At 31.7% G+C, this 23,743-nt stretch overlaps 6 protein-coding genes and 1 long non-coding RNA gene across 9 annotated transcripts; 3 read left to right on the forward strand and 4 right to left on the reverse strand.

The window, feature by feature from the left end:
- Positions 1–869: 869 nt before the first annotated feature.
- LOC111414427 (ubiquinone biosynthesis protein COQ8, mitochondrial) lies at positions 870–6,476 on the reverse strand. 3 transcript variants are annotated; one of them, XM_023045768.2, is made up of 6 exons: positions 6,245–6,476; positions 6,032–6,189; positions 2,787–3,074; positions 2,399–2,667; positions 1,286–2,338; positions 870–1,235 (listed from the first exon to the last, which is right to left on the reverse strand). In XM_023045768.2, exons 2-6 carry the CDS (start codon positions 6,057–6,059, stop codon positions 957–959), a joined length of 1,917 nt encoding a protein of 638 aa, XP_022901536.1. In that variant the 5' UTR covers positions 6,060–6,189; positions 6,245–6,476; the 3' UTR covers positions 870–956. The 3 variants fall into 3 exon arrangements, with proteins under 3 accessions (XP_022901536.1, XP_022901535.1, XP_022901538.1); XM_023045767.2 differs by having other exon boundaries at positions 2,399–2,673; XM_023045770.2 differs by lacking the exon at positions 6,032–6,189 and having other exon boundaries at positions 2,399–2,673; positions 6,245–6,373.
- A 33-nt stretch (positions 6,477–6,509) lies between these two features.
- Positions 6,510–8,588, forward strand: LOC111414431 (ESF1 homolog). Its single transcript, XM_071199725.1, has one exon. The coding sequence runs from the start codon at positions 6,602–6,604 to the stop codon at positions 8,576–8,578; it is 1,977 nt and encodes a 658-aa protein (XP_071055826.1). The 5' UTR covers positions 6,510–6,601; the 3' UTR covers positions 8,579–8,588.
- A 4,076-nt stretch (positions 8,589–12,664) lies between these two features.
- LOC111414402 (N(alpha)-acetyltransferase 30 A) lies at positions 12,665–17,509 on the reverse strand. The gene is made up of 2 exons (XM_023045738.2): positions 16,760–17,509; positions 12,665–14,222 (listed from the first exon to the last, which is right to left on the reverse strand). The coding sequence occupies exons 1-2, from the start codon at positions 17,507–17,509 to the stop codon at positions 13,905–13,907; spliced, it is 1,068 nt and encodes a 355-aa protein (XP_022901506.2). The 3' UTR covers positions 12,665–13,904.
- Positions 17,510–17,685: 176 nt separating this feature from the next.
- LOC111414404 (cytochrome c oxidase assembly factor 6 homolog) lies at positions 17,686–18,613 on the forward strand. The gene is made up of 2 exons (XM_023045741.1): positions 17,686–17,770; positions 18,266–18,613. The coding sequence occupies exon 2, from the start codon at positions 18,273–18,275 to the stop codon at positions 18,516–18,518; it is 246 nt and encodes an 81-aa protein (XP_022901509.1). The 5' UTR covers positions 17,686–17,770; positions 18,266–18,272; the 3' UTR covers positions 18,519–18,613.
- A 632-nt stretch (positions 18,614–19,245) lies between these two features.
- Positions 19,246–19,887, reverse strand: LOC111414403 (LSMD1 domain-containing protein Sbat). The gene is made up of 2 exons (XM_023045739.2): positions 19,722–19,887; positions 19,246–19,661 (listed from the first exon to the last, which is right to left on the reverse strand). Exons 1-2 carry the CDS (start codon positions 19,860–19,862, stop codon positions 19,335–19,337), a joined length of 468 nt encoding a protein of 155 aa, XP_022901507.2. The 5' UTR covers positions 19,863–19,887; the 3' UTR covers positions 19,246–19,334.
- A 181-nt stretch (positions 19,888–20,068) lies between these two features.
- LOC139431683 (uncharacterized) lies at positions 20,069–21,416 on the reverse strand. Its single transcript, XR_011641739.1, has 2 exons — positions 21,158–21,416; positions 20,069–21,091 (listed from the first exon to the last, which is right to left on the reverse strand). It is a non-coding gene; the product is annotated as an uncharacterized lncRNA (long non-coding RNA).
- A 312-nt stretch (positions 21,417–21,728) lies between these two features.
- Positions 21,729–23,615, forward strand: LOC111414429 (mitochondrial import inner membrane translocase subunit TIM44). Its single transcript, XM_023045773.2, has 4 exons — positions 21,729–21,925; positions 22,082–22,180; positions 22,231–22,432; positions 22,487–23,615. Exons 1-4 carry the CDS (start codon positions 21,785–21,787, stop codon positions 23,485–23,487), a joined length of 1,443 nt encoding a protein of 480 aa, XP_022901541.1. The 5' UTR covers positions 21,729–21,784; the 3' UTR covers positions 23,488–23,615.
- Positions 23,616–23,743: the final 128 nt, after the last annotated feature.

Here is a 23,743-nt window from a genome sequence, read left to right on the forward strand (position 1 = left end):
TGAGAGTAACATTTGGCACGCAAACACAAGGCAGCTATTCCAGACTGGGTTATCGTTGAGGCGCAGAACTACAATGATTTTCAAGATAATTTCAATTTGTATCAACCTGCGAGTATAGTATATCTAGATATGCTTCCCAATCACGCAATAAAAAGAAGTGATGAGGGGAATTACTTTAGAAACGACGGGTTGGGAAATTTGCGCGTTGCAGTGATGCTAGCAGCAACTGGTGATGGGGAAAAATTGCCGCCATTATTAATATTGAGAAGAAAAACCATTCCGAAATTCGAAAGAAGTCTTTGTTAGGGCGCAGCACAGAGTATGGATGATGTTAGAATGGTTAATACAAGTATGGAGTCGTAAACGCCGTCAATAATTGCCCTTGGTTCAGTAAGCGGACTTCTTGTCGTGATACCTGGTGGAATGGCATCCATACAACAACCTGTGGATGTGTGTATTAACAAACCCTTTAAAAGTAAAATGAGAAAGCAATATTTAAAAAGGATTGCAGATTTTGTTCGAGAATTAACAAAAACGGGAATTAAACGGGTTAAGCAGAGCTTCTGAACTTACCCAACTGTTCGCCATCAGTTCTTGAGGGCTGTATGAACAGATGGTGTAATTATGCACAAACTGCTCGCAATATGTTTTTTGGTGGCTATGCGCTTTAAGAGTTCTGCATACACTTTAGAAAATTTTAGACAGCAAACCAAATCGATAAGCTCTATGTGTTTTAAAACCCTATATTATTTTGTATTGAATTAAATAATTCTTAACATAATTACATCAAAATTTGTTGAATTATATCTAAGTTAAACTTATTATTATTAATATAGACAATACATATTGTTGAAATAAAACAAATCATATAATAATTATATTTGTTAATGAATTAGTTTGTTACAAAAGAAAACAACAACAATATTAATAAAATAACTAAAACTTGTTCACAATCATCAATGATTATTTTTCATATAATGCTCATAAAACTGAAGGAAAAGATTTCTACTTGGAACATGGGCTTTTAATTTACTGCATAACATAAAAATTCCAGACAATTTCCTATGTAGCGAATAAATTTCTTCTGGAGGCGGACATAAACGTTGACTAACAATTGTTGGAACTAAACTTTGTAATCTTTCCGTTGTATTGTGTTGGGCAAAATCATAATTACCTTCACATCTAAATATTTCGCCCAAAATCATAACAGCATCAACGTGCGCATTTTCCATTGACTAAAATTAAAATTAATTTTTTTAAAACTTACAATTTTTCAATAACTTACTTTGGTTTCATATCCAGTTAAAAATCCAATATCTCTAGAACCTTGTAAAACTGATTGTCGATCATCATCAGCGGCGGCTTTAATAATCTTAATGTATCGATCAATAAATTCTTTAGAGTATTCTCGACTTGCTCCAAAATCAAGCAACAAAAGTTTCTTATTTTTAGCGTCATAAAGAAAATTAGCCCAATTTGGGTCAGTTTGCATATATCTAAATTCGAATAACTCCCTCAAAATTAACTCCAAGATTTTTGTTGCAATAAAATCTCGGTCTTCTTGACTCATATCTTTGCATTGATCGACGGGGACGCCTTCTAACATTTCCGTTGTAAAAACTTGTTTAGTTGAAACATCTTCGATTACATCTGGTACGAAATAATCGGGATATGGTTTTAATAAATCTTTAAATTTCTCTGTGCATTTTGCTTCTCTTTCGTAATCAACTTCCCAAGCTAATTCTCTTTTAGCAACCATCACTAAATTATCAACAAACATTCCTTCAGGAAAAATATTCCAAAGTTTTAAAACGCCAAATAAGTTATCGATATCGCTTTCAATTCCTTTAGCTACACCCGGATATTGAATTTTTATTGCAACTTCACGTCCATCAGGCATTTTACCCCAATGAACTTGCCCGATTGAAGCTGCAGCAAATGGTTTGTCATTAAACTCGGCAAATTTACTCCTCCATTCATCACCTAACTCTAAAGTTAATACTTTCTCCAATTGCCATTGTGGCATAAAATCTGCTGATTTTCGAACCCTTTCTAAAGCTTTAGCTAATTGAGGATTAATCACAGAATCGTCTTGAATACTTAAGATTTGACCAATTTTTAAAGCAGCACCACGTACTTTGCATAAAGTATCAACAATTCTTTCCATATTAGCTTCGGTTAAAAATAAATTTGATTGATTTTGATTGCCCATGCCTAAAGATCTTCGTGTATATTCCGCTATAGTTCCTAAACCTAATCCAGCCGCTAAAGAACCAAAAGATACCATTCTACCAATACGAGATGAAGGAACACTTCGTTGTTTTGATGAGGGACTTAACTGTGAATTATAAAAAAAATTAAGAATGTTATGACAATTTTATTTGGGAGTTTTTATTACAGTTTGGAATGATTTGGGATTAGGACTTGCTGTTATTTTTTCTTCTACTTTATCTTCAATTGTTGAATCTTTCTTGGCTTCTTGCGTTGTTTCGTCTTTTTTATCTTTCATTAATTTTTCCATTTTTTTCCTATGTTCCATATCTAATTTCTTTAACAACGCTTTATCTCGAGGTGTCAATTTGATTTTAAATCTTTTTTCTTTAACTTCACTTTTATCCTTTTCTTTCGTTAAATTATTTTCAACCTTTTTCTCGTATTTTTCTTCTCCTAAAACTACCCGTAAGTTTTTTGTAATTTTTAACTCCCCACAAACATTTCGTTTCATCGTTATTATTAAACGTGTTACTTGTAATACTTGTTAATGCATTTTTTAGTGTTAAACTGACCTTCATTAACAGTTGCAGCAGATGTAGGCGTATAATTGATGTATTCTCGAATACCATAAGCTACAGTACTAAATCTTTCAATAGTTTCATTAAAATTCTTAACAATATCTTCCGATGATTTTGGTGAAGCCTTATTAACATTTTTAGATACATCTTGAATGAGGTTTTTTATGCTGGAGTGTTTCCAAATGTATTTTAACTCTTCCTCTTGCAATTTTACGCCGGCTTCGATAACGCTTTGAACACCACGTAACACTCCAAAAAGATCTTTTGATCGTCGCGACATCGCTGTTGTTATTAATTATTATTATTAATGGGTTTTATTAACATTATTTTATGTAAAAAGTGAAATTTCAAGACTTTTGCGTCACACCGTACATATTAACCCGTTTATGCCAATAATTGAATTTGATTTTGCAGGCAGCAACACGTTTTAGTAAATATGTTGACGAATTATTGTGCTTTTAACGTGTAAAAAAGTTGGAAATTTCTTTCGTAAAAAATGGCTAGTAAAAGGTAAGTGTCATTTTCTATTTTTAAACTAATATTATCCATTATTTTGAGTTATGTTTATTGCCCTAACAATTCTCAACACATTTCCATATATCATTTATAATAATAAATACGATAAGTACAAAAAAAAAACTTTTTCCCAAAAGTTCCAATATTGGAACTATGAGCTGCACGGGACCATAAAGCTTTTTAATAATTTCAGATCCCTCACAACAGCAGAACTCATTCAAGTAATGGAAGACGTTTTTATCACTCCTCCAGATGATGGTGCTGAAGATAGCGGCAATGAAGACTTCTGCAACGACATCAATAACTGAATGATCAATAACTGGATAGCTTCAAGCGGAAGCTATGGCGAAAATGACAAATCAAGAACGGAGTTTCAGAATTGGAGACAGCGACACTGACGAAGAGTCAAATAGTGACAACGAACCTTTGTCAGAAATGCAAAAGAAACTAGCAAAAATCCGATCTTATTTCTGGGTTTCCGAACTTTGAGAAACTGATACAATCAGCACCCATTCCTTATGATCTGGTGAAATGCTTTGAGCTTTTTCTTGATAAAGTGCTTTTTGGCCATACTACTATTATCTGCCTATTGTGTTGTTCCAAGATGTAGAATGTGGTGGGAGCTAGGAACCGAATCTTGCAATATGGCACTAGTGAATTCTATGAGAAGAAATAGATTCGAAATGATAAAAAGATAATACTGTGCAGATAATAACAACCTTTCTCTGGGCAACAAATTTGCAAAACTACGAGAATTGATGCAAATGCTTAATTCAAAATTTTTAAATGCAAGTATGGTTCCATACTTTGGTAAGAAAAAAAAAATTTTTTAAAAGGAAAGCCGATACGATGCAGTTAAAAGATGTGGTGCCTCCGCGAACCTTTTGGGTATCTGATGAACAAAATGTACACAACACCGCTCTTCTTGGACTTTACACAAGCTTTCGATCGAATTTGATGGGATGGATTGAAATTCAAGATCCTTAAACTTGATTTACCACAATACCTCAAATTAATCCTTCTATCTTTTCTGACAAACCGAACCTTTTCCACCAAAATCCACGACTGCTTCTCCCCCAAATCATCAATATGAGCAGATGTTCCACAAGGCGGTGTCCTGGCCCCCATTCTTTTTAATATTTATATGCACGATATCACCCAAATTATTCAGAATGACATAGCTATATTTGCGGATGACACAGTCTTATTTACAAAAGATGAAGATCAATTAGATAACTCAACCTATGGAATTTAGACATTAATGAACAAAAATATGCAGCAAAAATTTTTACATTAAGACATATAAGAAACCCTCAACAATTACTTATCAACGACAAACAGATAGAGTGGAAAAACAACGAAGAAGCAGTAAAATATCTGGGGATTCATTTGGATACAAGACTCACTTGAAAATATCATATCAACTTGAAGCTAAATAAAGGTTATGGGAGACTAGCTGAATTATATAGTATCATAAACAGGAAATCTTCCCTTAAAACTTAATGCACTATTCTAATTTACACCTCGTTAATTCGCCCAATGATGATGTACGCCCGTGAGATATGAGGAAATGCGGCAAAATCAAATCGGAAAAAGTTGTGTGTACTACAAAATAAGATACTTAGAATTGGACATTAAAACGATTCAAGAGTTTATTTCAACAAAAACCAAAAAGTTCCACGAACGACTACACATGTGTGAATCAACAGAACTCCACAATTTGGGCAAAAGAAATATTCACAGGCGATTGTAAAGGAGATTATCCCAAGAACTACACTTATTGTAAATTATTTTTCCTCTAATCCAACCCAACCCAACCCAACCCACAAGGTGCTTAGGAGAGTGAAGGCGACCCCTCATGTTGTATAGTAGGTATATTATATAGTATATTGTGAAATAATAAAAATGCCATGTCTAGAGCTGCTCTGGTAAATAAAAAAAAGTAAGAAAACCTATACTGGAACCAGCATTTGGTATAGGAGAGTCTGCTGTACTTGGACTGATAAAAGTCCTACCAAAACAAACTAATAACTCATTACAGGAAAAAGATACAGATGTACAAGAACTATAAAATATAATAGGATTGAAAAGTATAATACCTTCAAAAGTGGTAGAAAAGAAGGACAGAGGTGTCTATGACTATTGTACATATGTTGCCAATAAACTAACCATTACAAGCTGGCATGATAATAGAATAGTTCTGATAGTCAGTACTTATGATTCTACACTTCCAGGATGGCAACTATATAAAAAAGGACTTGGGTAAAAAATGGAATATTTGCATTTCTGAAGAATAAGTAGTTGTGCAAACAAAATCGCTATGCTTTCTTTAAAAAAACCAGGAGATAGTGTTGTCAAAAATGTAAAGTCAATCTGCATGAATCCTGTTTTGTTCACTTCCACACAAGATAATGGACAATCAATAATTCCAACACATTTATTGTTAAAGTTTATGTTGATTTGATTGATTTTATTGAGAAAGTATATGGTCTTGTTCATGCTCATTGTTTCATTAATAGAACATTCAAAAAAACTAGAACCAAATATTTTCTTAAAAATAATTCTTGAAGTAAGTTGCAAACGATAAAAACTGCACCAAAATGACACTGGAGACACACAAATCTAAAAGAAATTAATTCAGGCATAAACAGGTTAAGAAAAAAATGTAACCTTCTTTGTATAGAAAAGTATTGAAATTCCTTTAATTAAAATTTTATGTGTACCTGTGTTTAAAACAAGTATGACAGCCATAAGCGACGTTTTTATTATTAGATTAATTTAAATAACCGAAACCATACCATATTTGGGGGATGAATCGCAGATGATGGAGTTATGGTGATTTCTTTAGTTAATATTTAACGATGATGAATTTCGTTAAAAGCTATAACATTTTAACGTTTGTTAGTACAATTAAAGATATAAAAAAAGATTTTTACCTATTCGAAATGAGAAAAACTACCGAAATGAATCACAGATTTCATTAAAACATTGTTAGGTTATGTCATCATTTTGCACAATAATTTATTTAAAACCTATTTCATTACAATTAATTCTAATCCCCAATTAATTTATTAATACATAAAAGAGAAATACTAAAATCTAATTTATTTGAAATTAATTTTTTTTAATTGCGAAAATAAAAAAATATTTTCTAGTTATTTTCGTTTTAATCTAGTTATTTTAGTTCTTCGAGTTTGAATTGTTGACATCTGTCTAATTTTGAGGTTAGACCACGTTGTATACCTAATTAATATCTACAATCTAATTCAATTTTCCAGTTTAAAACAGAAAAAATGGAAGATAAACGATTTGCACACATCGCAACCGATCCAAAATTCAAAAACATTCGTAAAAGCGACAAAAAAGTTAAAATAGATAAACGTTTCCAGTCTATGTTTAAAGATAAACAATTCAAAGTGAATTATACCGTTGATAAACGTGGAAGAACTGTTAATAAATCATCTAACACCGATTTAAGAAGATACTATCATATATCTTCAGGAGAAAGTGATTCAGAATCGGAATCACTCGATGATTCTCCATCTGAAAACGAAGATTTAAACTTAAAAGAAGATGGGGATAAAGAAGTTACAAAAAGCGTTAAGCAAAAATTAAAAGATTTAAGTGTTGATTATGCACGAGGCGAATCCACACTTTTATCAGAAAGTTCTTCAGATGATGAAGAAAGTGATAGCGAGATATCAGATACAGATGATAAAATAGAACATAAATGGGGTGAATTAGATGCTGATGCTGAAAGAACTGATGATTCAACATACAGATTGGCTGCTTGTAACATGGATTGGGATAGAATAAGAGCCGTGGATATAATGGTTTTATTAAACTCTTTTGTTCCACAAGGTGGGCTCATTAAAAACGTTAGCATTTATCCATCCGAATTTGGAAAAGAAAGAATGAAAGAGGAAGACCTTAAAGGACCAATAGAACTTGTTGAAAACCAAGAAAACGATGAAAACAAGGATGAAAACGAAGAAGGCTCAAAATACCATATGGAAAAGCTAAGACAATATCAATTAAACAGATTAAAATATTATTATGCTGTGATTGTTTGTGATTCTGTGAATACAGCAAGCAAAATTTATAGTGAGTGTGATGGAATGGAATATGAATCGAGTGCAACTAAAATTGATTTAAGATTTATTCCTGATGATATGGAATTTGATGATGAGCCAAAAGAAATTTGTGAAAAATTACCAGATATGGTTAAATATCAACCTAGATTTTTCACTACAACAGCTTTACAACAAGCTAAAGTTGATTTAACTTGGGATGAAACTAATCCTGATAGAATTGAGATCACACAAAAGCTTGCTAAAGGAAAATTAGATGAAATTGCTCAAGAGGATCTTCAAAATTATTTAGCATCAAGCAGTGAAGATGAAGAAGATAACGAAAATGATGATTCACAAAGTGATGATGATGATGAAAAAGAAGAAAATAATGATCCAATTGATAAATACAGAGCTTTATTAAGTGAAATTGAAAACAAAGAGAAAGAAAAAGATAAAAACGACGTTCAAATGGAAATAACTTGGGGGATTGATTTGGAGGAAAAAGCAGAAAAAATGGCTAAAAAGAAATTGGAAGAAAAAACGGAAAAAACACCGTTTCAAAAATATTTAGATAAACGAAAAGAAAAACGCAAAGAAAAGAAACAACGTAATAAAATTGATTCAAATGAAGATAATTCAAGTTTAGAAAGTGATGATATTCCCTCAGATATTGACATGAATGATCCTTATTTTGCCGAAGAATTCGATAAACCTGAATTCAAAAAGAAATCACAGAAAAAATCAAAATCAAATCGAAATGACGAAGTTAACAAACAAAACAAAGGTGATTTAGAATTGTTATTAATGGACGAAGATGACACAAAAAAGCATTTTAATTTTAAAAACATTCAAGATAACGAAAACGAATCAAAAAGTAAAAAGAAACGCAATAAGAAGAAAAACGAACAAGTTACTAAATCCGATGATTTTGAAATTAACGTTGAGGACGAACGATTTTCGGCTCTTTATACAAGTCATCATTTTAATATTGATCCTTCAGATCCGCATTATAAGAAAACGAAAGGGATGGAAAAGATTATAAGTGAGAAGTTAAAACGAAGGCAAGAAGAAGATGGCGATGATGATGATAGGAAAAAGGTGAAAGTTGAAGTTAAGAAGAAAAATGCTGAGTTAAATGTTTTAATAAAATCTGTTAAAAGAAAAACGGAAGCTTTGAAAAATAAAAAAAATAAATAGATGTAATTTATTTTTTTGGTATTTAAAATTTGTCTTATTAAAACATCCACCTGTACAGTGTGTTAATTAATTATCATTGCAAGTATGCAACCAATATCACAGCGCAATACGCATTGTACGGAAATTCCGTATTGCAATAAAAATACTGTGAAATTGGTTGCATACTTGCAATGATAACGTCGGGTACGATTATTAACTCGCTGTAGTTCCCAAATTTTACTTAAGTTATAAAACATGGAACTGGAATACTTCATTACCCATCTTTACCTGTTGTAGGTACTAAAAACGTTGCAGATCTCGTTATTTTAATGATTGAGTCTACTTTGTCTTAAAGAATATCTAGGTATTAGACTAAAAAGCCCGTTATTATTTCGTGTTTTCATCAGTTATGAGATAATAATTGTTTGATAGGAGGTATATACCTTTCAACCACCTCCAGATGGTGTTTGGATCTTTTTATTGACAAAATGAGAAAATGGCTCAATGAGGGATGCAAATAGACTTGAGGACCTTGACTTTGCAGACGACATTTGCCTGATTTCACAGAGATTTTATGACATGAAGCTAAAAGGAAGGTAAAGCTAAAAAATCTGAAAGATGAAGCAGCAGGAAAAAAGATCAATTTTCAAAAAATGAAGGAGTGAGGATCAATTTTGTTGAACCTAAGATAACAGCGAATGGAAGAGACTTGGAATTACTTGAAAAATTCGTGTACCTTAGAAGCATTATTGGGAGGGATGGAAGATGTGAAGAAACGAATACAGAGAGAAAATGAAGTCTTCATGTAATTATACCCTAGCAATGTAAAGTCAGTCCTCTTGTATGAGTGTGAAACACGCAAGGTGACCAAGGAAATGTCGAACAAATTACAAGTGTTCATTAATCACTGCCTACGATGCATTATGAACGTGAGGTGATCAGAGGTGATATTAAATAAAGACTTGTCAGAGAAAACGACCCATTTGTGACCAAATCAAGCAGAGGAAATGGCGTTGGATTGGCCCTACGTTAATGAAGCCTCAACGACTAGTTGAGATGTCAGCGCTGCCTGGAACCTCCTTCGAGCACAAAGACGAAGGCCCAAGAAAGTCACTAGGAGCGTCAGAAAATAAATCAAGTTATGCTACATCCTCAATGATCATATCATTTCTTATCTAGCTAATTCAATATTAAACGCTTTTGAGCATTTAGGCACCGAATTGATCACACAGCTTCAAATAATGTCTGTGTAGTCTCAATTTATGTGAGGTTTTGGTTCCGGCATTGTCAGAATTGATTTTTTTAATAGAAAGTTACAAAGAGGTTGAAGAAATTGGACAAAAGAAAAATATCGAAGAGGAAGAATCGAAAGGGGTAAGTCCATGCGCTTACGAATTAGTTTTCAAAATAACAAAAGGGTTCTACACAAGTGGCTAAATTATTCTTCGGGTTCCCTTTATAAAACAAATTTATTTCATTAAACGTTGTGTTGTGGAAATGAAAATAACTACTCGGTTAGGAATGCTGTATTTTAAATCTAGAGAAATTCAAAAAATGGATGAACTGCTTGAACTATATGATAGCATATACAGATTGGATGAGTATGCCTTATGTTAGGTTGATAATTCGTAAATATACCGATGCGACGGAAGACATTAAGAAGGAAATTTGAGCAACATTAAGCCAGGGCATGTTAAACCTACATAAATTCTAAAAGCAGGAATCATAGAAAACAGTTTGCAATACGTCTTTAAGAAATCGAAACTAATATATCGTCGGTGACACAAGAAAACCCCGTAACTCCATTTTGACACACAAGAAAATTATAAAGTAAAGTTATATTTTTTATATTTAAGATACTTTAAAATAAATTTCTTTGGTGTTTTGTCGCTTTTTATCAAAATTCGATTGATAATACACAAATGTGCACATTGAGCTTCGCTGACGACCAAGCAGGATGCACATGACCTGGAGTTTATGTTAAAAAGACTGCACACAGACTACACAAAATGGGGTTTGGAATCAGCATTGGGAAGACTGAATACATCAATGCCCAATTCCATAATAAAGCCTGGTGGGATAAGCACATAAATCGGAATAATAAGAACCTTATTGGAAAGACTATGGTTGAAAGTGTATTAACACATGGCTATGAGGTTTGGACGATAAACAGGGAGTTGCAAAATGTCTGCAATGGAAAGTAGCATATACAGGGTTGAAAAGAGAGGTTTGAGATAATATGGTCATCTGTTACGCATGAAAGAGGGGAGATGGCCCAAAAAAATATACCAATGCGCATCACCTGGAAGGAAAAAAAGAAGTTTAAATACATTTTTAACCAACAATTAGCAAAAATAGTGTCATAAAAAATGTGATGAATGGCTGATTTCAGTTCTTGTTGGAGATGATTTAATGACACAAATATTATTGGAACACTAAACTTTAGCTTGTATTGCACAGATCCGTCGGGGTCATATTTAACGGCTCTTAAGCTGGCCATTCATGGGCGTTCCATCTAGCCATATGGAACGATAGCACTCCAATAGAGCTACGTGAATTTGGAATCCTCATGTGATTGGAATTGAGTGATGAGACGAGTTGGAATTCCATCCGGACAAACGTCCATCACTCCATTCCAAAATGCTATTGCTCTAACTCATCGTTTTCTCATTCTATCGAATGAGAAAACGCGCAACAGACTGTTGACACGATGGAACGTTGGAGCAATCGTGAGTATCAAAGCGCGACTATTTTTTGTCCTTTTTGTGTACTAAACCTTGATAAGTCATAAGCGCTGGATTGAAATAACTGTGACAAATTTGAGCTCTTCATAATTCAAACTTGTGGCTAAAAATCGCAAACTTGCGGCAAGCCTCTCATGAGGGCTAATACTTTCCCTCATATTGGTATCTATTTTCTGAATTAACGGCGTTACCAAACGAAGTAGTTGGAAATAACAGTGTTCATTCATCCTCAAATAATTCCTCCAGTCAGAAGATTCCAAGGTTAATTTATTAGGCAAATTAATATGAGTGTGTCTTCTTCTATTGTTTCACCCATCTTTTTTTTGGGTTTTCTCTTTTTTAAGTACAGACAAACAGATGTAGATAACATGAGAAAATTTTCATCCATATTGCGAAAATTAAAAAATGCCAGTATAGTACGAACTACTGCGGCAGAGTGATTGGAATGGACTGATTGAAATGTTCGTGAATGATCCCTAAAATTACTGCTCACTTTTTGATCACTTCATCAGAGTGATTTTCGAATGGCCAGCTTTATATCTGTGACAGTAAGATCGCCAGTTTTCATGCCAGGCCGATTTGACGAGAAAAACTTTAATTGTTTGAAACTTTAAAAAAAAACTGCTTGCATACAAATGGAATGCAACTTTCTCTGAATAGAAACTCCATTTGAGTGTGACTACAATCTAAGTATCTTTGCACTGTGATTTCAAATTAGCTTCGCAAAATTTAAAAGCGTGTCCTAACGTAGAATTGCGTTTCTTTTTTTTTTATACCAGTCTTGTTTGCAAAGTCCATATAGTTCACACTTGGATTTCCAGATAGCTTCTAATTACAGTTTATTTGTACGCTCGGCAATAATGTGATGTCATCATAAGTAATTCAATGAGAAAGTCCTCCAAATTCCTCACTTTGCACCATTCTTTCATCAGGGTCGTCGTCAATCGCTTTTTGAACATTACTCTTATTTTTAATCCAAGTCAATCCCATTTTATCGCCAATATCTAATGTTTGTAAAATAATTTTTTTACAAACACGAGTAGTTCATTTCCTACTTTCTAGTTGTATTCCAAAGAAGTCTCTAGTTCTATTTGGAGTAACATGTTCTGTCAACAAGCAAGTAAAAAGACGTTTTTTAACACAACTTCTCTCCCAGGATTCCTTGAAAATGTCTTCTTTCGTGACATTTTCATTTTTCTTCTGCAAATGTAAACAAATGATTACGTGTTATTTTGGACGGCTAAGTGAAATACAACTTCTGTAGGGTTATAAGAGTGAAGACTAGCAATGTCAAAGACACTCAGAAATAAATAAGTAACATTTCAAAAAGCAAGAAAGAAAAAACTTTAACACCAAAACAAAATGTTTTTAATATTTTTTATTGTTTCCTGTTAATTTCGCATTTTAATGATTTTTCCGCTCGATAAAACACAAAATTTATTAAAAAAAAAGAGGACAAATTCTTTAGTTTAATGTATGTAATCAATATTTTTATCTATTGCACGTTAGTTTCTTTGTTAAATAACACGCTATTATTTAAGATGTCCTCGAAAATCGTCTCGATTTCGTAGCATTTCACAATTTTTTTTTAATTCAATTGATTATATCTTAAATAATGTACAGTGTGATGTATTTACAAGATTATACATATTTATAGAGTAAATACAGTTTATTAAAAAAATCATTTTGATCAAAAAAAATCTTGTTTTAATAATCTAAACTGTTAACACGTTGAATGTTAAATTTCAACGGTTTAGAGATAAATTTATTTTTGAACAAGATTATTTTTATTAATAAAACTGTCTTTTGCGCTGGGAGAGGGGTATAATAAGAAGAAAACGGAAAAATATAACATCAAACACTTAATATTATGCCTTTTTAACTATACATGATATTTTTTCCGCGCAATTTTCTTTTAAACGGATTTTTTGGGAAGAAATAAGACCTTTTTGTTTTATACAACGAATACGGTGTTTATAATAGGATTAAATGGCCCTTTTTATGTAAATAAACTATTTAGTCGATTATAATCCAAGCATATTTAGTTTTTATCTAGTTTAGTTCCATTTCTTTTGTTTAAATACATCCAGATTAGATTCTTTTTTAAATTAATATGGTCACAATTGATGAAATTTAATTTAATAAATTGTTTAATAAAATTAATAAATTAAAAATTCCAAAATAAAAAAATCCTTTGGAAAAAATTAACCTACCAGTACAAAAAAAAAGAGAAAAACAATTTAAATAATCTAACAAATTTCTCTAATAATAATTAATAATCATAAAAAATATATATAGATGTAAAAACAAACCTATCTTATAGAAAAATTAAGATAAAACAACTCAAAAACAAAGTAAAGTCCTTCAAGTAACATAAATATTAATAGAAGAAAATCTATATACAAATTACTTTTTGAAAGAAAAAGGAAATCTCTGTATTTCGGAAAGAAAGGGAAAAAAATATAAAATAATAACTCATTTTTTTCTTCTTTTCCTAATTAATTAAACTTGACGATAATAGATACCCTGAGTAAATGGCGCACAACAAGACGATCACCTTCAATAAAAAAAATTTTACCCTCCCATTCTTGATGTTCTCGATCTCATCTGAGCCAAAGTTTGAGCCTCAGGGCGTCCACGCCGTTCAAATAGTACCTAAACAGTCGTTTATCCCGAACGAATCCCAACGCTTCATACAGTCGTAACGCAGGTTTGTTCGTTATTTCCGTTTCAAGCACTACTTCATCTGCGTTCCCAGCTATCATTTCTTCAATTGCCCTACGAACCAGCGTCGAACCTATACCATGTTTTCGAAATCGTTTGTCGACAGCCAGCATTGCTATATATCCTCGTTTAATTAATTTACGATGGACGTCTAATTTACATACGATCGCTCCTACACATTCATCATCATACATTGCCTATTAATAAAAAATTAATTTGGAAATGAAAAATAATTAGGAAAAATTCAAGAATCATCATGTGACTTAAAAATCGACGATTTTTTTTTAATCAATGAGATATGACCCAAAAAACACGTTAAAAATAAAAACAAAGTGTGGAAAAGTGTAGAATATACAGAAAAATCAAATTAAAGTTTCGATGTGACGTCACAAGCAATGTTAACCACGCATTTTCCTATTAAACCTGTTGACCCAACCTACAAATTGTTTATTTTATAGCCACGCACAAAATCAATCTGATAAACTTAAAAGTAAAGTTATTTTCACTAAACTAAGTGAGATTACAACGTATATTAACGGATGAAACAACTTGTTTTTCTTAGGCTTTCGATGCATAACGAGTGACTACCTGTCGTTAGATAGACTGTGTATTAATACTAGAACTAACACTAGACCGAAAACTAGAAATATTCGGATTTAGCCTCACGTCTCTCAACACGGCTAAACCCGAATGTTTCTACACTCAGCGGTATAAATAACTGAAATAACTTTTGAATGTATTGGTCGATTTGAATAATGGTGCCTTCCCCATTTTGGTGCTCTTCAATTTCAGCAATAGTGAATAACGCTAATGCGTGTTTTCTTACTACACTTTGAAGCTTGCTGTGGGGTGCACCGACAAAAGAAATCAGTCCGTGTACAACTACAATTAGGAGCTTGTAGTCTCGTCTGTTCTAATCACTTCTGTTTTTTGTTCAACTGCCTATTATTGTTAACACCAAAGTTGCAAGCTCTAAAGGATAACGCAGCTTCTTCGGCAGCACCATCAGAAATTAAACCAAGCCATGGAAATTGACGAGAACATTTCAGTGACGTTTAGTGTCGTTAACTGTTGATAGACAAGAAAAATGCTTTTATGTCCTGCAGAAGTTACTCAGCCAGTGGCTTTGGTGGAAGATGGATGCAGCACTTGTTATGCTGCTTGTATTCTTGATGCGATACACAGTATGGTTAGTCGTGCCATTCAAAGATTTCGGCAGACTAGCATCAGGCGACCTGTGTCAGGAAGAAGACGCACAACCCCGTAATGATCGATATATTGTAACGACCGTGTTATATATACATATCACAGTAGTTGAGATAAGAAATCGTCTGGAGCAAGTGCGTCGGGTGAACGTGAGTGAACGCATAGTAAGAAAGACACAGAGATCACAGAGATCAGCAACTGGACCACAGCTTGCTTCGAGAACATCGTGTTGCTCAATTACAATTTGCACGAGATCATGTTCAGTGGATCAATGCAGAGTGGCAAAACGTACTGTTCTCAGACGATCGAGGTCGGCTTGTACTCTCCAGATGGTCGAGAGAGAGTTTGGAGCAGAGCAGGAGAGGATGACCTGGATGATTTGGATATCAAGAGAATGGAATGGCCTGCACATAGCTCCGCTTTAAACCCTATAGAACACATGTGGGATATGCTAGGGAGACAAGTTAGATCCGCTATATAAACGCTAGATGACCTCTAGAAGAAGACTGGAGCCAGATTCCGCAAAATGAAATTTAAGCCTGATTCGAAGTATGCCTCGAGGATGAGGGATACCATTCAAGCGATGGAAGGAAATTGATTTACTTGTCACAGTTTAATTCAATTTTATCAACATCAATGACTTGCTTTAATTGCTGATGGCGCTGCACAACAAGTTGCGTTATCTTTTAGAGCTTGTAACTTTGGTATTAACAACAATAGAAACTTGATCAAAAAAACAGAAGTAATCAGAACAGACGAGACTACAAACTCCTTATGATTAAAATTAATTTCTTTTGTCGGTGCACCCCATAGCAAGCTTCAAAGTGTAGGAAGAAAACAAGCTTTAACGTTATTCACCATTGCTGAAACTGAAGAACGCAAAATGGGGAAGGCACCTACAGAAATATTGGCAGAGGTAGACCTTTCAAATAAAAAAAAACTTATTCAAATTCAACAATACGTTCAAAAGTTATTGCAGTTTAAAACTGGTCATCATTTTAGGTGATGCGTTTTTTATGCCGCTAAGTGTAGTTCTAGGACTAGTTTTACACTAGCACTATAGTGACAGTGCTAGTGTAAAACTAGAACTAACACCCTCTGCTTCATGCCCAACCAGACATTTGAGAAATTCGCACAGGTTTAAATGTTAATTAATCTAACTCAAAGTAGAATTTCTACACAAAATTCTAAAATAAGTCAGTAAATTAGATGGATCCAAATGTAACGTTTAAAGATCTTTAGTTTATAGATGGTAAAGAACGACATTTTAGTCGTTGTGCGTCAAAAACCTAAGAAACAACCGTATTTCACCCGAAAATATGCGTTTTAACCAAATGTGCTGCGAAAATATATAGTTAGCATGATCGATGACATCACAAAGTGACGTCACGTCGAAGGTTAACGTGATTTTTCAGTAAATTTTACACTTTTCAGCTTTTTTTTTATTTTTAAAGACTTATTTGATTTTTAAGGAAGATGATGATTTTTGAATTATACCAATAAGTAATTATGTTAATATTTAACTTACCAAGAAACATAAATTTGGCCAATTATGTATAAAGTATCTATAAGTATAAATAGAATATGGTTCTGATAAATCCTTTTGGATAATTTTCATGATCATTGGCATTTGTAGTTCAGAATCGTACTGAACATATTGTATTTCAGGATTTTCTACCCTATTTTTATCACCGTCAGATTCTAATTGAACAGATTTCTCCTCTAAATTCCCCTCAACCACCTTCTCCTTTTCCAGTTCTTTTTCTTCTTCCTTTCTATCACCATATCTTCCTTTGATATACGCTGTGATGTCAAAATCCAAAGATTCAATATCTTCTAATTTACATTTAGAGTCTCCTTTACTACTACTAGTACTCGCAACAGATCTTTCGGAGTCAGTTCTTTTCGTTTTTGCTTTACACTTAGTTCCGGTTAATCCACTTTCAATAGAATCTACATTCATATCCATTAAATCACAAACTGTGATATCTTCATGTTCGTATTTTACACTATTTTTCTCAGTTTGTTTGGTGTTTATGAGAGGCTCATGATCTTTAATTAATGATAATTTGTCGTCTTTGTGCACTCGTTTATCTTTTTTGGTAGTTTTCGTTTCCGTTTTATGATCGATACCATTCAACAATCCATTAACATTTTTCTGCTTAATGTTAAGTTTCTCTAGTTGATCCTCAATGTTTAATTCATTCTTTTTTAACGCCTGCTGGTTGCTGTTTGTCGTCGCACATTTTTTTCCAGCACTTGGTTTAACTTTATTCATTCTAAATGTGTCAAATATGAATTATGGTCACTAGGTATGGATTATTGTATTGATGCGAACGGGTTGCGTTTTAATTTTTGTGTCCCCGTATGCGTGCTAGCTGTTGGTTTTGTATTTAAAAGAAAACCAAAAAGCGGACATCTTGATAAGAAAATGCAATGGGGATATTTTAGGTTAAAAACCCTTCCTTGTGTTATGTCAAAGTACGGATTTACTTCGGAAAATTTCGAAATTGGGAGTTAACTTAGTTAATTAATAAGCGTAAGTACGTACGTTTCGATTAATTAATGATTTTCAAGATTTTGTATAAAATAAAATGGTAATTTGTGGAAATTACGTAAAAAATTATGAATTGTCAATGACATAACCTATAAAAATCGTTGATGGAATGTTTTAGTTTTTTTAATTTTTATGATTTGGCAACACTTTGTTTTAAATTACAAATTCAAATTTATTAAAATATTTTTATTAATTTAAACGCACTTAAATTATTAATTAATTTAATATAATAGAAAGAAATAAATAAAAAAGTAATATCGTAAAATTATAAATATTTTCTATAAATAACTTCTTACACTTAACATTTCACAAGTAGAAAAATGAATGAGAAACGTAGTTACAAAAATAACTACCGTCTATTTCGATTTAACACGATACATTTAATAATCTTAAAATAAAACCCACTTTGACACGGTGCCACGAGTTGATATTTTTCCTTTAAACCTTTAAATAAACCGATGTCGATTTCCATTTCAGTCAAAAAATGTCCTTCCCTTCAAGAGAGGAACGCGCGAAATGTTGGGGCGCCCGCGACCAATATTGGGAGTGTCTCGACAAAAATCAAATAGGGGATTCAGCCAAAGACGGTCCTTGCGCGCAATTCAGAAAAATGTATGAACAATCATGTTCTGGACAATGGGTTAAACATTTCGACAGGAAGCGAAATTATTTAAAATATAAAGAGAAAATTGAAAAAGATGGGTATGAACCTTTAGAATCAGAGAAATGAGTATTTTGTTTTAAGTAGTCTTATGAGTTTTTGTGCTTAGTTCATTATTTTTTATGTATAAAAAAGCTTACCAAATAAAATTTGATTGAGTTGCATTTTCGTGTTATTAATCCCTTAATTTTTTGATTTAATTAATTATTAAAAAACCGTTAATTCATTTTAAACCATCAATTTGACAACAAACGTCAAATTGATGCATTTAAAAAAAACCACGCCATCTAACGAGTAATAATATAACTATAATATTGTTGCATATTTGTGTTATTAATACTTTAATTTTTAAATTTATTTAATAATAATTATAAAAAACCTTTAATTCGTTTTAATCCATCAATTTAACAACTAAATGTCAAAGTGATAGAGGCTGAAAATGACAAATTGATGGATTAACAACAGCGCCATCTAACGAGTATTAGTCTAATTAAATACTAAATAATTAAAAAAATTATGTATAAAGAAGCTTATTAAATAGAATTTAATAGAGTTGCATTTTTGTGTTATTAATCCATTAATTTTTAAATCTACCTAATAATTCGTTTTATGCATCAATTTGACAACATAAATGTCAAATTGACAGTTACAAAATAAACGTCAAATTAACGCATAAAAACTAACTCATTTTATTTAATGTTTTCCTAACTTTAAAATTAAAATAATATATAAATTATTAATTACAGGATTCCGAATCGAACAATTAAACCCAATGCGGGATATGAAAAAAGAAGGGTTTATACGGAGATAGTTTATTGTTAAACTTAAAAATCTAAATAAATGTCTATTTTTTATATACATTGTTTAAATTACCTTAAAAATATTTTACATGACTTCATCAGATGAAACGTCCTGGTTTAGGGGTTCAGACATTTGATTACAACTGTGATTTTCATTAACATCTACAGAAATGTTAAGTATATGTTTTCCAGGGACCATAACTAAACCTAAAATTCTAGGCTCTTCAACATCTTTAATAACTTGACCGTTTTCGTCAGTTTCTTCTGGTAAAAACTCGGAACACGCTCCTAAAATTATATTTGCATCTCTATCTGTGCAAAATAACATTCCTACTAGAACGCGTCCATCGGACATGGTTATTCGTAGTAATTGGTTAATCCAGCTTCGTAATTTAACAGCCCCCGGAGACATCTAAAAAATTTTAGGAAACGAAAAAATTATTTTGAATTCAATTATGGCTCTTATAATTACATTGACAGGTACGTCACTATTTTTACTTAAATCCTCATCTTCCGTAGCGGTCTCATCTTCATTATCTTTACATTTGTTATCAATATTTAATTTAGATAAAGATTCGGAACATTCTTCGATGACTTCATTGCATTCAGCCATTTTTTGGAGGTTAGAATTATAAATAAACGCATAGATAATGTATAGATGTGACATTAGCGTTGAATTTTTGTCGCTCAGCACTAGCGCCACCAAATGCTTGATTCCATACTAATATCAAATACCGCCAATTTCAAATGTGACATATTTTTTTTCTAAAAAAACTTTTCAGATAATTTTTTGATTTTGGGGCAATTAAGAAGTGTATGTTGTATACTTAAAAATTTTATTTAAATATTGAATGTTGTAAAACAAAAGTACAGTTTTGAACAGTAAAAAACTTAAAACTTAGACAATAAATCAATCTTAGATAATAAAGAAAAAGTTTTCTAGTTATAAAGTTTTAAACAGAAATAATAATAAATAAAATAATTGAAATTTACAATTACCATAGTTGGAAATGTTAACAATATCAGAAAAATTCACATTAATTCAAATATGTGCACTGTAATTTGGAATAGACACTTTATGTTCTATTTTGCATTATAATTTATGTTGAATAAAGACGTTTATTATTAGTATTAACAGTATTCAATACTCTTATTTAATTTTTTTGTTATTTTTCCTAATTCGTTTCCAATTTGAAACCTTTATCACATTCTGACTATCGGTTCATCCTAAAACGTTCATAAAATAAAAATTTAATGTATAAGTACAATTGTTACAACAGTCATATTAAAATTTTAACATTGATTTGATGTTATACAAAGGTTAATTGCTGTATATATAAAGATCCAACAAAATTGCTTACAATATGTTACTATGGTATTTTAACTAAGACAGAAATAAAATAAATAAAAAGTTATAAGTATAATAAGTATTATAATTATGGTATATTATTATATTATAACATTTATTTAATTATATATAATATATAACATGCTTGTATAAGCCTGTAGGTACAGACCTATGTATAATGTTTATAATATATAAAATATATACATAAACTCATAATCTCTTATCATACCATCGGTAAAACTAGAACATACTATTATTCCTTATTACTATTCCATCCAACATGTTCCTTAGAGAAATGCTTTCCACCATGAACATTTCTGTAAATTCTCATGTCTTCATATTGCCACAATTCTTCCCATCCACTTAGTTCAATTGACCTTTGAAATATTTGTGGATAGTTTTGGGTTTGGAAATCGGTAAAAAGTTCCACACCGTTCTCTGCATTCATCCGTAGCGTAATTCCTTCCACTAATTTTCTATTAAAAAAGATGTACCTACATATTTGTCATTTTTAAATTACATTTATAAAAAAAGAAAACTCTTAAATTAAATGTACTTACCATAGGTAAAACTTCGGAAAATAACATCCTTAATAAAATACATAGTAACAAATTACTTAAAAAACACCGAAAACTTACAAAATTCTTAAACATCAACTTACACCAACAAACTGTCATTGTCAACAAAACAAAGCTTTCCTAAGTCGCCCCTGAAGTTGGTAACGATATAACGAACACTAGCGCCATCAATGCGTCGGTTCTATACTAACAATAACGTTCGTGACTATGTTCACAATGGTTAACGTAGTTCCTATTAAGTGCCAGGGGTATGAATAAACGTCAGATTGATTCGGATCATAAAAAGCGCCATCTAAAGAGTGTTAATATAACTATTTCATAAAAACCTGATTTTTTTTTTAAATAAATAAAAAAACTATGTAATAAATAAATTGAAATGAGATATTATTTTTTGAAAATGGTAAAAATGTTATTTAAAAGAAATATATATATTTATTTTATTTAATTTCTTTTATTATTTATCATTTGAAATTAGCTATAAACAATTCGACAACTATGAAAAATAAAAATGATAATATGAATAATTTTCTTTATTACATTTAATTGACGTTTCTATATTATGTTAAAGCGTTTTAATAGAGATTCTGAAAGAATTTATGTTAATATTCCATGAAAAACAACACAGCCGGCTTTCTTATCAATCATCAAAAAATGTTGCCTACATTTCAAAATTTGGTCGGCGTGCTTCACGCAGGTTCTTTAAAGAAACATCATAAATTCGGCATTAATAGTAAATTTCTGCACACAATGGTAAGTTTTTGGCAAAAACAGCATCAAATGATGAAATTTATATAAAAATTAAATAATTAAAACTGTTAAAATTGTATCTTTCAAATCAAACAACATTGAGGTTATGTAAGATATATCATTCATCGCCCTTGGATGTATTTTATTTTTTTTATATAGCACCATTACCAGAAAGTCGTCGCCCCATTTGCAACAATGCACCGTCTCCATCAGACAGTCATCAGATGCGCCCTGCCTATAGAAAATCAAATTGCAATAGTAAGCAAGACACATTTATATTATAAAATTTATCAAAGACCATTTTATAGTGTCGATGTTACTCAAAAGAAGCCAGAAGGACGTCGTTTTTAGCCAGACTTTATGACAACTTTAAAGAGGAAATGGCCAAAAATAAAGAAATGAAGGAATCGCTAAAAAAATTTCGTGATGAAGCTGAAAAATTAGAACAAAGTGATGCTTTAAAAGCAGCTAGACAAAAGTTTGAAACTGTAGAGAAAGAAGCTAGTAAAGGTAAGAAGGTTTTAATATTAACATATTACTTCTAGAAATTAATTTGGTTTGTAGGAGGAGAAATGTTTAAAGAAAAATTTTCAACAATAAAAACTAAAATGCAAGAAGTAATTGAAGAGGCTGGTAAAAGTGATATAGCAAAAAAAGCTGGACAAATAACAGGTGACATAAGTAGTTCAGTAACAAAAAATATAAGTGAAAAAGCTCAAGAATTGGGTAAAACTGGTGCGTTTCAATCGATTTCCCAAGCAACTAAAGCAGTACAACAAGAAATGGATACCCAAAGTATACAAGGTAGAGTGTATCAAAGTCCGCCAAAATTACGAAAACGAACCGAAACGATGGGTCCGGCAATTAGTAAATTTTACGAACCTAACCAAGAAGCTACTGGAATCGAATTACACAAAGACTCAAAGTTTTATCAATCGTGGCAAAACTTTAAAGATAACAATCCCTATGTTCATAAAGTTATGGATTGGAAATTAAAATACGATGAAAGTAATAATCCATTAATAAGAGCTTCCCGTTTATTAACTGATAAAGTCTCCGACATTATGGGTGGTTTGTTTCAAAAAACTGAACTTTCAGAAACTCTAACTGAAATATGTAAAATTGATAATTCATTTGAAACTAAAAAATTTTTAAAACAATGCGAAGTTGATATTATACCAAACGTTTTGGAAGCGATGACGAGAGGTGATTTAGAGATTTTAAAAGATTGGTGTCATGAAGGACCTTATAATTTATTCGCCGTACCAATTAAAGAAGCTTATAAAAAAGGTTATAAAATTGAATCAAAAATTTTAGATATTGATAATGTTGATTTGGTTATGGGAAAAGTGATGGATCAAGGTCCCGTTTTAATAATAACGTTTACTTCACAACAAATTATGTGTGTTAAAGATAGCGCGGGAATTGTCGTTGAAGGTGATCCAGAAAAAGTGATGCGTGTTACTTACGTTTGGGTTTTATGTCGTGATCCATCTGAACCTAATCCAAAAGCCGCTTGGAGACTTCTGGACTTATCGGCGAGCAGTAACGAACAACTTTTATAAAGACAAAATTAATAAACATAAAACTAAAAACGAAGAGTATTTTTGAAACTCAACACCCACACGTACAAAAAGAAGCGAATCAGTTTGTATTAAATTAAAATAAAGGTTTTTCCATAGGTTGTTTGTTATGTAGGTTTTCCAATTATTTTTCTTTCTTTTTAAGGTTTTCTTTATTTACTTTTTCTTTTCATTTTGATGTCGGACGAAAATTTTTTTTTCTATAAATCGTCGATCTCGAAACGAACTCAAAACGGAA

Source organism: Onthophagus taurus, chromosome 11 (assembly GCF_036711975.1).
Source record: "Onthophagus taurus isolate NC chromosome 11, IU_Otau_3.0, whole genome shotgun sequence".
NCBI lineage: Eukaryota > Metazoa > Arthropoda > Insecta > Coleoptera > Scarabaeidae > Onthophagus > Onthophagus taurus.

Bases quoted from the DNA above. Each gene is read 5' to 3' on its own strand.
- LOC111414427 (XM_023045767.2), bottom strand. From the start codon at position 6,059: ATGGCTGTCATACTTGTTTTAAACACAG. The intron at 3,075-6,031 runs GTACACATAAAA...TAATAACAACAG, and splicing joins CATACTTGTTTTAAACACAG to CGATGTCGCGACGATCAAAA. The intron at 2,674-2,786 runs GTCAGTTTAACA...ACTTACGGGTAG, and splicing joins TGCTGCAACTGTTAATGAAG to TTTTAGGAGAAGAAAAATAC.
- LOC111414431 (XM_071199725.1), top strand. From the start codon at position 6,602: ATGGAAGATAAACGATTTGCACACATCGCAACCGATCCAAAATTCAAA.
- LOC111414402 (XM_023045738.2), bottom strand. From the start codon at position 17,509: ATGAATAAAGTTAAACCAAGTGCTGGAAAAAAATGTGCGACGACAAAC. The intron at 14,223-16,759 runs GTAAGTTAAATA...TTTTATTAATAG, and splicing joins GGCCAAATTTATGTTTCTTG to GCAATGTATGATGATGAATG.
- LOC111414404 (XM_023045741.1), top strand. From the start codon at position 18,273: ATGTCCTTCCCTTCAAGAGAGGAACGCGCGAAATGTTGGGGCGCCCGC.
- LOC111414403 (XM_023045739.2), bottom strand. From the start codon at position 19,862: ATGGCTGAATGCAATGAAGTCATCGAAGAATGTTCCGAATCTTTATCT. The intron at 19,662-19,721 runs GTAATTATAAGA...AAAATTTTTTAG, and splicing joins ATAGTGACGTACCTGTCAAT to ATGTCTCCGGGGGCTGTTAA.
- LOC111414429 (XM_023045773.2), top strand. From the start codon at position 21,785: ATGAAAAACAACACAGCCGGCTTTCTTATCAATCATCAAAAAATGTTG. The intron at 22,181-22,230 runs GTAAGCAAGACA...ACCATTTTATAG, and splicing joins TAGAAAATCAAATTGCAATA to TGTCGATGTTACTCAAAAGA. The intron at 22,433-22,486 runs GTAAGAAGGTTT...TTTGGTTTGTAG, and splicing joins AGAGAAAGAAGCTAGTAAAG to GAGGAGAAATGTTTAAAGAA.